At 35.7% G+C, this 13,290-nt stretch overlaps 1 protein-coding gene across 13 annotated transcripts in view; it reads right to left on the bottom strand.

Moving 5' to 3' along the window:
- Positions 1 to 13,290, bottom strand: part of ST8SIA4 (ST8 alpha-N-acetyl-neuraminide alpha-2,8-sialyltransferase 4) — a 134,584-nt gene that overhangs the window by 84,574 nt on the left and 36,720 nt on the right. For 12 of the 13 annotated variants that reach the window (XR_015799293.1, XM_014892864.2, XM_088156144.1 and 9 more), the window contains one exon: positions 10,149 to 10,442. The exons of the other annotated variant lie outside the window; for it this stretch is intronic. Coding sequence is in view for 11 of the 12 variants with exons in the window: in XM_014892864.2 (XP_014748350.1) it covers positions 10,149 to 10,442 (294 nt within the window). In the remaining variant the exon portion in view is untranslated. The remainder of the gene's footprint in view (positions 1 to 10,148; positions 10,443 to 13,290) is intronic. 13 annotated transcript variants of the gene reach the window in all.

The following is a 13,290-nucleotide window of genomic DNA, read 5'->3' as shown; positions in this document are numbered from 1 at the left end:
TCTGTGATGTGAGGTTCTGCTTGGCTAGCTTGGTTTTGTTGGCACAGGCTAAAAGCTTTTCCCTTCCCTGGCTTGGAGAAGCTGTAGTAGAAATATTTCCTCTGCCTTGAGGTGAACTCAATAGCTGCAGGTCTGAGAACAGAGTGGGATTGCCAGGAGCCGGGCTGCCCTGTTCCAGCCCAAGCTTCAGGGAGATAAGGGAGGGAAAGCACACCAAGAGGCTCCAGACCAGGCTTTCTGCTTGCCATGACTCCTGTGGAGAGGAGGTTGACACCAGAGAGCCACCAGGTTCTTGGCTCCTGCTGGAACTCCTCTGTGGAAGTTCCTCTTCCCTTAGAGAGAAAGCTGGTGCTATCTTGAACTATGTGTTGGGAAGGGGTACTCCTCCAACATTTCCCCCATTTTTCACGCATTTTTGGGTTTTCATTTCTCTGTGACTATGGGGCAGAACATGAGTTCTGAGGGTTTGGCATTGTTTTTCTTCCTTACCTTTGTAGGCATTTTGTTGTTTGTAAATTGTTGGGGTATTTTTTCACTTTCCCCTATTAGCATTCATTTTCTATTAGTGTAGGGAGTTGTTATAACTCTTTAGAAAAGACTACTTATTGCAGTATATCCTCTCTTAAATTTGTCTCAAAAGTGAGACATCATCATAAATTCCATGGTTCTCATTGAATTAACCAACCAATAGAGACAAGCTTCATACAAATAGAAGTATACTACTTCAGTAAATGAAGGAGCTAGAAGTTACTCCTTAGGATCACGATTACACAAAACCTTTGACCAGTCAAAAGCATTCCCTGAAACATGTGCAAGCATGTGTTTAAGAATGTGTTTGAACAGAAACAATTTGCTGCATCACAACTTAATGTGGAACTAACTCATAGTGGAAGATTGCCTTACAAAATCCATTAAATATGAAAAGCCCACTTAAACAATGCAGAGGATTCCACACACCAAAGGACCAGTGTCTTTAAAGAGTGAAGGAATGCTCAGTGTTCACATCCTATTCAATTCTAGCTCATTGCAAACAATGCCAACCAAAATGCCCATTAATTAGCAATGGGATGTGACTGGAGTTCTGCCAAACCCATCAACAGGTTTCACAAGGACATGCAATACACCAAGGAAAAAAACTGTTTTGAGTCTCTTCTACAATCCGTTAGAAACAAATATATGACACCTATGTGTAAGGCTGCAAATCCCACTACTGATTTTTCAAGCAATAACTTCCCAAGAAAGATTTCTGTGATTTTCCAGTAAGAACATTAATGGATGTTTTTACTCCAGAAAGATTTCCTGTGTTTAATTTGCTTTTTGATGTGACAGCTTTCTGCATCATCTTCTCTTTTGAATATATATGAGAGGAGCATAGGGAAAATGTCAAAAGACTCTGCCATTATTGCCTAGTATTAAAAAAGAAGAAATATGTCCTCTGCGGGTTTCATGCACTTTAAATCTGCACTGCATCAATAGAGGTATACAGTAGGTAGCTATCTACTATTTTTCACTTTATTACCTGCTGTTATATAACAAATAAAGAAAAAAGGAATCCTGAACCAAACCATATACCCACTTCAACAGACTGAAAACAAAGAAAAATTTTTAAAAAAGGAAAAAAGGTTGTGTAAATGCATTTAAAATTATTTTAAAAGAAAATAGTTCTCACTTTATGGATTAAAGCCTTTAAACAAAATCTGAGCTGTCTTACTGCTGCTTACAATCCTATCTTCGTATATTGTCAGCTGCTTTACTAAGTTACCATCAAACTAACAGTAACTAACAGTCATTTGAAGTGCAATCTTCAGTCTGAATTCAAGCTACTCAACTTCAAGTCACCAATGCTATAGAAATAAAGTGTGTATACACATTGGCACATTTCCCAGATACCCTGAGCCCACAATTTGCTTTGTATATTATGAACAAATTTATAGAATTTGAAAACAAAACCAAAAAGTCAGAATTCCTCTTCTCTTTTACCTCTGCTTCAGAGAATGATCATCATACCAAAATAGCAATGATGGCTTACTAATCTCATGATTTAACATAAGGAGATCTGAGGCATGGTGCTCTTCACCAGTCTTTATGTATTATCCTTGCTGGAGAAAAGCCTCCTGCTCTTTTAAAAGATTCATTTGGAAAAGATGTTTGCTACTAACAACATTAGAGAGCTAACATCAACAAATGCATAAACCAAATCTTCCTCTACCCATATCCTCACAAACCTGTTCTCTCTCTCCTCAATTCATCCAGTTCATTTTCTAATAGACTACAGAGCCAGCAAGCATCACCCCTCTGGATCTGCTCCCACTGTGAAAGAACTCTACGGGAAACCCACAAACTACAACAAATCAACTCCTCCTTGGAAACCCTCAACAAACCCCTTGCAGGCAGCAGAAATCCCAATTGCCACCAGTGATCCAGGGGTCAAGCTTACATTTTATTTCCAGTGCCAGCAAGCGGCAATATTCCTGCGCAGGCTGAGCTGCCCTATCTGTTTGGCACTCATTTTTCCGCAGCACAGCTCACAGCTGTGTTCCCAGGGTTTCAACACCCAATACAGCTTCCAGTGGATGCCTTTTAGAGAGTAGAACACACTGCAGTGTGGAGGGAGAGCTTCTGTCTCTCTGACATTTTTTATCAGACCTCAGGATTTCTCTTTAGTGATTTTGAAATGACTGCTAGCTCTGCAAAGGAAGATAAAACTTAACACTGAGATTATTTTCTGAAACCTTCCTGTCATTGAGAACTATGTTCTGTAAAGTACCTTTTTCCTTTTGCATTTCAATGCTCCGGCCCTTACAGACTAAAAGGTGAAAAAGACAAGGCCTCACCTGTAAAGTTCATGCCACACATGAATCTTTCTACTGCTTTGTTAGCCCATCTGTATGTTACATTTCATCGGAGGCTACATAATTTGATACAAGCATAAGATAAACCTGTTGGTTTTAATATGACTGTAAAACACCCACTTACTTCCCCTCTGCCCATTCTGCTAGTAAGTGTGCCCACACTTATACTGAAATGAAAAAAAAAAAAAAGGAAACAAAAACTCCCACCTTGTGAGCCTCCAAAATGTTCTGAAACCAGGGGCTGCACATGTTTTCAGTAAGGCCCTATCTCAGCTTCTTTTACAAGTCTTCTTTTCTTGCAAAAGAAAATTATTAATAATTTACTTTGGAAAGTCCACTGTATCCCAGAGGTACATAATAAAGTACAAACAAATGTGAAATGAAAAACCAAGTTCTAGCAATAACTTTTGCTAAGTCCATTTTCTTTGACTACTTCACTAAAGAGATGATAAAAAAATTCAAATTATGGCACTTGCTTCCACTAAATAGAGAGTAGAAAACATCCAGAAGCTGTTTTCCCTTTCCATGAGATACAGGAACTATAATATTTCTATAAAGAAATATTGCTTTAAAAAACTTTGAAATGAAAGTCATTATTTTTTACACATTATAGAAGTAGCTAATATTTTCCTAATTTTTCCTATGGCCTATTAATTCACCTATTGAAGACAGGACAGAGCTCAGAAGAGGACTTCAATACAGCAGTGTTAGAGTATTGAATTCATAATGTGAATCCCAACAGCACTAACCTCTCACACATTTATAGATGCCTCTTCATACCTATAAATGAGGATAAGGATAAGCATAACGCCTAAAATATGATTCTCAGGAGCAACTCTGCTGAAAGATACACACAAGATAGAATGGAGGGGGACAGAGACTTCGGTTTAGAATGGGAAGGAAATGAGTACCGGTGACAGATTTCAAATCTAATTCAATCCAAAACACATGCACTACTAGCATCTACCTCAAATATGGTGTGCCTTCCAACAGCAAAAGAGCAGAATTCCAATTTAGCATCTGATGAATCACTTATTTTCAAAGAAAACATGTTATGTTCTTAAAACATCAACACAAGGCATGTCAGCACTGACCTAACCCTCCCAAGGGTCTGAAATAGAGCAGTGGTCTCACTTTTTCTCACCTTCTAATTCTTTGATGTAAACTGAAACAGGTTAACAGGCTTCCCTTAGCCTCTGAAAAGCCTATACATGGCTCATGTACCAAATAAACAAATTCCTTCCCTCACATGGGGGCCTGACTCTGCCCAGATGCTCTCACTCCCCTCCCCACTCCCCAGTGGGGTGGAGAGAGAACAGGAAGAGTAAAGTCAAGTAAACAAGTAAAAACCAAGTAAAGTCAGGGATCAAGATAGAGACAGCTTACCAGGAGAATGAAAGAGCTGCCTCCCACCTTCTTCTTCTGCCACCACAGTTGTATTGCTTGCTGAGCATGATGGTGGATGGCATGGCATTTTCTTTGGTAGCAGGAAGTTTTGAGGCTGTTCAAGTGCCATTCAGTGTGTGCCATTTCAGGCTGTGCAAGTGCCAAACACTAGTGTGTTACTAGCAACTTTTTACCCACAAATACAACACACAACACCTACATTTAGGTACAAATGTTCAAGAAAAAGGTAATAGCCATTAGTGTTAGCACTTGGTAAGTCCAGACAAAATATCCCCAGCGGCTTCTCAGTACTTCTGATCTGAAACACTTCAATCTCTCCTTGTATGCCAACAAGAACTCAGAGACAAATCCATTAAAACATTCTTGGAGGAACTCATATGGATTACAAAGCAAGGCTACAGAAGACACTAAGCCAAACTGCTCCTTCCTGTACTGACACCACTGTTTACATTTTTGCCAGTGTATTATTTCACTGAAGCACTATTCATGTTAACAGCACAATGATCTGAATTGACCAAAGCAAAAGTCCAAATGATATGGTCCATATAGCTATAGCTTTGTTTGCTTATTTCCTCATTACCTCAGTAGTTAACTAAGCCTTTGAAGAAATCTGTTACTGGCCGGACGGTTAATACAACCTCTCCTCATCACAGAAGCTCAGTAAGATCAACACTAAATGCACACATCTTAAAAACTCTTGGAAGGCATTACAATCAAAACAAAAAGTAGCAGAATTTTTATTATTGTCTTATTTTGGAAACATTGCTTTAAAAATAAAAGGAAGGAAACCTAACAATTTTCTCATGCATACATGTTCCAGCCACAATTAAGAGATAACTAATCTCATATGTAAAAAAAAAAAAAAAAAAATCCCAAAGAAGCTATTCTCAATTCTATTAATACTATATGGCCAACATCATCCTCTGTGGATTCCAGTCCTATTGCTGGTTCATCAAAAACAGACTACAAAAAATGTTTCTAGTTTGCTTCTCAATTGCACAGCTACAGTTTTGGTTTTTTTTTTTACAGGAGTACGAAATGATCAAATGGGAGTTTTAACATATTTTTATGGTTTTCAGAAACACAGGTTTTATGTAAGGGAAAAGAAATTGAGAAAACCCTCAAAATCCAAAAACCTAAAATTGAAAAATAATGATAATAAGTACCAAAATAGTTTTCAAATAAATATAAATTTGCAGATATGCTGTATGAATAAACTATGCACTACATATTCCCTGCTTAGCTCCTGGAAGTCATAAGTATTAGTTAGAGTGCTATTGCATATGGTAGATAACCTAAGCAACAAAATTTGAAAATGGAAAATTTCATTCCTGTTTTTTCTTATGACTGATTCTGCTGCTCTCCACTACTAGAAACCTGAAATTCAATCCAGGAATAAAAAGTTTTACAAGTGATAGGTATATAAAAATTGCTGATAAGGAACAGAATGGCAGAATGGACCAGGAAGTGAAAAATATACAAAAGCAGTTCTGTCAGCAACACTGTCAGCTCTGATTTTGTGTTCTCTACTTCCATTGTGCTTCCATCCAATGAAAACGCTCTCTCAGAAAGTGAGATATCTCTTGACAGACCTTGCTAAATCTTTCAGAAACGTGATGAAATAGGAGAACTTGTGCAAAGGATATAAAAGCTCATCCTGTGAAACTTTAAACTAGATCAGGGCATATCCTCAGGAGACACAGGAGTACTGCAGCTCTGGCAAGTAGCTACTAGACTAAAACGTCAATCCTGGATCGTCTCCACTTCAAGAACAGGACATCATTTCCTGCTCCCCGCATAGGACAGGATATTGGGATTAGACGAACAAATTCACAGAATAGATTAGGTTCCTAAAATCCAAACTAATTGGCTTCCCATTTGTTTGCATAAGTTAAACAAAGCCAGCTCAAAGGATACCTTATGCTAGGGCACAAGGGTGCTATAAGGTAAAACTCTTATTTTTAATGACCACATGTATAAAAAGCAGGCTTGTACTCCACTGATAAGTAGCTAGTGTGAATTTCTTCCCAGTATTTTGAATATTTATACATATGATATAAAATGCATGGTCATTTTATATTTTGAATTTTACTTTTAGCATAATAGCCATTTTTTTTCCTGAGGGGATTTATTCATCCACGTATTCCAAAAAATATTTTCTTAATAAATATATGTTAGCAGTAAACTGAAAAGGGAAGTCTGTTAGCAGGAAGAAAATAAACAGAAGTTTTGGCAATATGGATTACTCACAGTAGCTGTTTCTCAGCACAGAGCTGCTGGAGAACTACTTGATTTCTGCGTATTTCAGTTTCTGAAAGTATTTTCTCTTTAATTCCCAGAGTAAAGAACTCTGAAGAGATGGTTAAGTTTTGCAAAAGGTCACTACATCCAAAGACTACCGGTTTGCTTTCACTAATAAAGAAAAAAAGACCCTGCACTGGAAGTGACCATAAATAGGTACAGCATACTCCTTACATAGGCAAAATTCAAAGATTTCAGTGAGAGTTCTGCCATGTTTAATGCAGGATAATACTGCTCTTTTACAGGCAGGATCAAGGCGGAAATAAGCAGAGCACAGGCAAATCCCACAGGATGTTAACACAATTGTTCTGTACCCAAAAGGTGGGAAGCAATCTAATGTGAAGCAATTTCAGTGATACTGCTGCTGAGTGACTAGTAGTTCAAAATATCCAGTTTCCTACTGGATGGCTTCAGTTGGAAGGGCAGCGAAGAAAACATTCTTACACCTCAAGATGAGTGTGAGAGCTTTGTTTTGTGGATTTAGGAAAGGAAATACAAGAAAAAACTTCTCAGGAAACTATTGTATTTTAAATCTGTATTGCTTGTCAGGGCAAGGGGGTGATGGTATTCAGCCTCTTCAACAGATGTCTTCAAATATTCACCAGCAGAAGCACAATTAAAAAAAAAAAAAAAAGGAGCTGTGCAAGGAGTTAATTGACCTCCACTCAATGAACCAACTACCCGTTTCATCTTAGGAATCCTCTCTAATCCCTCCACGGATCCGCAAGGCAGGATCCATAGCAGAACATCCTGCTGATCCTAGTTTTGAGTTTCGTTGTCTGCTGCCACTGGTAAACAATATGACCTGGACTCCAATCCTAGCAGGCTCAGTTTCTGTTTGCCAACTACAGGTCTGCAACTGAGACAAGCCTCTCTACAGACACTTTCCACACTTCAGAGAGTGTAATTTCACTTGGAAAATATTATTACAAATAATCCTAATGAAATAGTTCAGCATTAAATCTCAGCCTTCTTAATAAAAAAAAGTTTCTAAAATTAGTCATAAAGTTACGTGATTTGTTCATTCTAATTACTTTATAATTAATCTTTTTGCCAGTGACCTAAGAGATCAAGTATATGTTTTTGATTAGTTAAAATGTTAATTTAAACATCTTAGTTCCATCTTGAACTCTGTCATGTATTGATTGCTTCATTTATTTTGTCAAAATGTATACACAGAGGTACTAGAGGTTCAGTAAATTAGCTTTTAGAGACACTTGGGGAAAAACAATGCAACGGCTCCCAGACCACTTCAAATTCTAATATTCAAACTTAGATCAAAAAGTGAAAAAGTAAAATAGAGAAACATTATCACAGGTAACCACTTGAACTAAATCTACTGAAGACCTGAATACAATGGCCATTTACAATATTACTGATTTAAGAAGTAGTTATTACCCTGGGCTTTGTATGTATATAATCTGGTTTTAGAATCTAAAACACTTCTGAGATTCTAGAGAAGCATCTATCATTCACAGCAGTTTTATAAAGCATGAAATCAGCAAAACACTAGTTTATTTTTCCAGTACACATTAGCAAAAAGTACATAATGGAAATGAAAAAATGCTTTAAAAATTGTCTCAGAATGCAGTCATCTCATCAATAGCAACTCTAGAACACTATGTACTGCTTATAAAGTTTCTATCATTAAAAGAGAAGGAAGAACAGGAGTGAAAATTTCAGTGCAGTGCTGTGATTGTAGCCAACCTGACCTATTACTAGATAAAACTCTAATATAACTTTATACTGCATTAGAAATAAATAATTTGGCCTCCTTAGACCAGGTCTAAGAAACTTTATGTTCTGCCCTTAGAAAATGCCTAACACCATACACTTTAAAGACTAACGAAGGAAAAATTTGACAAAAAGAAATACAGACAACACTTTCCAAACCTTGAGTCTGCATCCTTCAGCATAAGATAATCTCTCTTTGTATTTAACATGTCAGGTTGGAATCATGAACCTTATTGATTAATAGATATTAAATAATTTGGCCCAAAATTCACCATACTTCCATATTTTAATAAAATTTTAGGTTCATTAAATCAAAGAACTCTTGATATCAATTTAAATTTACAGTGGAGTTTAAACCACAGATTCAAAAACTGGATGCAGTCATATCACATGACACTGCTAGGTATAATCTGAAATACAGCTCAATCCAAATTTTCAACAATTCAGATGGCAGACCTTTTCTTGCCTCATTCAGAGAGCAAATGTAGGTACTAATAATTTTTTTAAGACAAAGCCCCCTAAAGGACCTTCTAATTGGCCAGTTAAAGACTGCACATTCTGAATTACCATTCACATTTTATTATTTTGCCCAGATTTAGAAGGTGGAAATTAAAACTGTTGTTTGTAAACTGGAAGCTATCTCAGACAGGTTTATATACACATATATACACAAACTACCACATGTACCTATTATACACATTTTGAATACTTGAAAATTCAACACAATCATGGCCCACAAACAGCTAAAGTCTAAATGTCTAATGAAACTGAGTAACTCAGTAAAAAAGTAAACGTTTTCTGAAGGATTTTCTAATTTCAAAGGCCATAGATTATTTTTTTTCCAGTGCCAGAAGTGCACCACAGAGGGAATGTAGCAGTTAATCTATGAGACGTGGCAAAATATCCTGAAAAACAACTTATGTCTAAACTTTATTCTCATACTACATTGGAATAACGGTTCAAACATCCTTTCTAAACTTACCTCTGCTGCTGTAAGAGTAAGAACAGCTACATAATCAGTAACTGGTGTACAAGCTGATAGCAGTACTTTAAGGCATCTTCCTAAACTGCACAAACAGCAAATTTCAACGAACTCTAGCTGAATATTACTATACTGTCATAATTTGATGTACAAACACATTGCATTACCATCATCTTTTAAATTCTTTTCAGGCATAGCACTTTATACTTGTAGTACATACAAACAAGTAAAAGTATACTACAAGTATATACTTGTAGTTACAAAGACATTGGAGCCCTCATCTGACAGTTTTGTTTAATAATGGGCTTAAAAAGAAAAATATCTGCTCAAAGTATAGATACATTTTTTTTCTAGTAAGTGGTTTCCTTAACATTTTCTGTGATTCTGATCCATGTTTAATTGCCCAAGCATCTGGCCAAATTCAAAAGGAGAAAGATTACTCTGTATCCTAGATATTTTATGAAGGAGCTCAGTACTTTCAGATCTGTCAGGCTTCATTATTTACAGGGTTGATTCCAATGCTATTTAGATTGTAATTTTTATCTTCACAGTTGTTTCCCAAAGAAGACATGTAGCACTTTCATTGTACACTGAATTCAGACTATTTTTAAGATTAGTTTATCACTAAATGATGATACATTTTTACATATAAAAGTGCAATTGGAAAAGTTGTGCTAATGCATTTCAGCTGCATTTAGCAGAGCTGGCTAAATGAGTAGCCAGTATTTATTGCCAAACAAACTTGTCATAAATGCAATCATTACATCGATATGGGAAATACCATGCTCCTTTTGACACTTATCTTTTTTTTCTGCCCTCTAGGAATTCTAGTTATGAGTTTCATATGAGACCAGTCTTTTCTATACACTTACCCTCTGACAGCATGAATAAGTCTCAGTGATGGATAGGCGGTTCGCACTTTCAATTTATTCTTAAGGATTAAAGCATTAACCCACTCCACATGCTTCTCTCCACCTTTGACCATGAAGGCTGGGATCCAAAGGACACTGTCATTCAGCATGGATAGTCTATGCACAAATTTTTCTCTGTCACTGTCATTCCGAAAGCCTCCAAATGCTCTTTGTACAACTGATGGGTTCATGGTAATAAAATCAGATTTAGTTCCCACATCGGCAGCAAACTCCACCACAGGAGCTAGATTGCACCTGAAGAGGAAAAAATTAATGGAAAAATGAAAATAAATATGAAATTATAACTCAGAAAAATTTGTGCATGAAGGGAAAGCTAAAAATGAACATGGAAGCCCAATTCAATTTAATGTGAGAAAAAAATACCAATGATAATAGGTGTGATAACACATTATTTTACTCAAGTTGGACAATAAGGATCAGACAAATTTTTAAAAACATTACATGTACAGAATGCTGTAAAAAAATCCTCTTTGGAACCATTTGGAAACCATATCATCATGTTCTAGAATGCATCAACATCTAAAGCAGCACTTGTGAATAATGAGCTTTCTTAAACCTATTACCTTTCATTATTCATTTAATATCACGTTACCAACAGCTCTCACACAAAGAAAGCCATGCTAGCAAAATATGGCATAATTGATACAGTTTAGTCCACACATATATTATTTACAAACAAATTTTACCCCATCTTTAAATGAGTTTTCGTACTTTCGGTTTTGGTATTATCACTGCAGTTGATAAGATGTTTAGAAATTTAGTATTTTTATTTCACTAAGAACTGCAACTTCTGGAAAAAGTATTAAACTTTCAATTTTTGGTTCACATCTCATTTTCAAACCTTCTCTAATTTTGCAGTAGCTCTGTGCCTTTTTCCTAGGGTTGAGAAGTTCTCATTATGCTATTGTTCATCAGATTTTTACCCCAATTACATAAATACATACATATGTAATCACATATATGCCTTGAATGCAGGTGACAAAATGCAATTCAGAAATTAGTTGTAATTTCAGCAACCAGTGTGATCTGACTGAAACAAATCATCTATACAACATCCTCAATTAATCAGCCTGTAGCTGGTATGCCCCAAAAATGTATCCTGACACAACAACATTTTGATAGCTTAATAGAACTTCTCTGTTAAGGCAAAGGATGGTAAGAAGCAATGTTGGAATGGTTCTTCCAAAACATTTGCATGTTATCACACTCCTAATATAAACAGTATTCCATTAATTCTGCAATTTTTTATCCACTAGTTTCTTCCAATGCCAGATCTCCAATGACATAAAAATAATCAGCATTACTTAATAAAAATTGATGATCTAGTCCTGTCTGATAATACTAATTACTGAAAATATAATTTTCATTATATAATTATCAGGTTAAGAAGTGGTCCTATCTTCTTCAGAAAGATGCTCTTACAAAACAAATATATTCCTAGGAGATAAAGAAGTCCAAGTTTCTGATAATATGTGGGCAGATGTAGGCAAAGGAAATAGATTTATATTCTTCATTATCTTTATACATCTATTCCACAAACCATCTGCATGCATTCAGGCTGCTAAGAGTAGTATCTTCTAGAAAATGGTAGGTATGGCATAACAAAAACTCCCACTGAATTGATTACTGGCTTTGTACATTGTTTCTGAAAACCTTAATGCATGAACTTACAACCTGCCATTATTAAAAGTTTTTTAAAAACAAAAAAATCAACACGATAATCAAACTAAGTACTTGAAACCAACCAATCAAATTCACCGAATTACTGCTGCTTTTGAAAATACCTCTTTTAAGGGCAGATTGCACAACATAATGAGGGATTTATATAGTGGGCTTGTTTCAGTAATTACATATATGCACATAATGGAAACTATTACTTAAAAACGTAAAACAGATTCTAGACATTGCAAATCTTGCTCTGAGTCCCACTTTAAGAAACAGACCATGTACGTACCAATATCACCATGTTTAAAAAGCTGTATGCCATAGGCATACATTGTATGTTATTATTGCTATATCTATATTTTACATCTTCAAATTTTAGAAAGGTATACAGTGTAAATAGTATTCATTTGTAACTTAATGCATATTCAGATTTTTCCAGAAAAACTTCAGAAAATAATGAGCAATACAAATACACTCTGTAACAATAGGACAGCAATGCTTTACACCCTTATTGTAAAATTCCTTCCTTATAACTAGTCTGAATCTACCCTCCTTCACTTTAAAATTATTGCACCTTGTCCTGGTGCAACAGGCTGGAGTAAAAATTTATCCCTATATTTCTTACATGTTTCTATATAAAACTGGCTATTGTGTATTTGTATATAGACCTGAGTGTATGTATATAGCTTTTACCTGTTTTCTAGCCTTTATCTTAACCTCTAATACCTTTATGCTATGCCACAGTTTCACACTGTTGTTGGAATTTTTAAGTTAATTTTGTTAGAAGATGTCAATGACCTCCCACCAATTCTCATGATTCTTTCAAGAGAACTTCACATTCAGAGGCAAACATATATATACTAATTTTCTGTTTATTGAAATAAAGAAGCCTATTAAGTGAACAAGTTTTAAATAATCAAAGAAATACTCTTCCCTTGTTGTATTTTTTAATTCCAGCTAATTTGCCATAAGGCACAGAATGCCAAATATAATCACAACAGAGATGAGGTAGTGAGGGTGTTTCGACACCAAAAACTTTACCATTACATGCCTAGTGTGATAATTGATAAAACATTTGGGTTAATCATGAAAGTATTGGGGTTTGTATAAACCAAAATACTAAGGTCTGAAGTGAAGCATGGACACTAGATAAAGGAAAATACATTATTAAATCATTCTGTTTTAAATCATCTTGTTATGAATATTATGTTTTCCAAATAAGTTGTATCTACTACCAGCTTGCAAAATCAGACTTCCCCATAGTCCTTCCTGCCTTTGATTGATCAATGCTGCCTATCTCAAGGACCAGAGTTCCATATTTCGCTGGTGTTTATCTACAAAGACCAGATGGTTATCTGTGAGACTGACAGAGACTTTGTGAATTTGAATACAGATGTTTATTCGACCACCATTGCTT

The sequence above is a fragment of the Sturnus vulgaris genome, chromosome Z (genome assembly GCF_052056855.1).
Source record: "Sturnus vulgaris isolate bStuVul1 chromosome Z, bStuVul1.hap1, whole genome shotgun sequence".
NCBI classification, from domain to species: domain Eukaryota; kingdom Metazoa; phylum Chordata; class Aves; order Passeriformes; family Sturnidae; genus Sturnus; species Sturnus vulgaris.
This window is presented reverse-complemented; position numbering and strand designations above follow the sequence as displayed.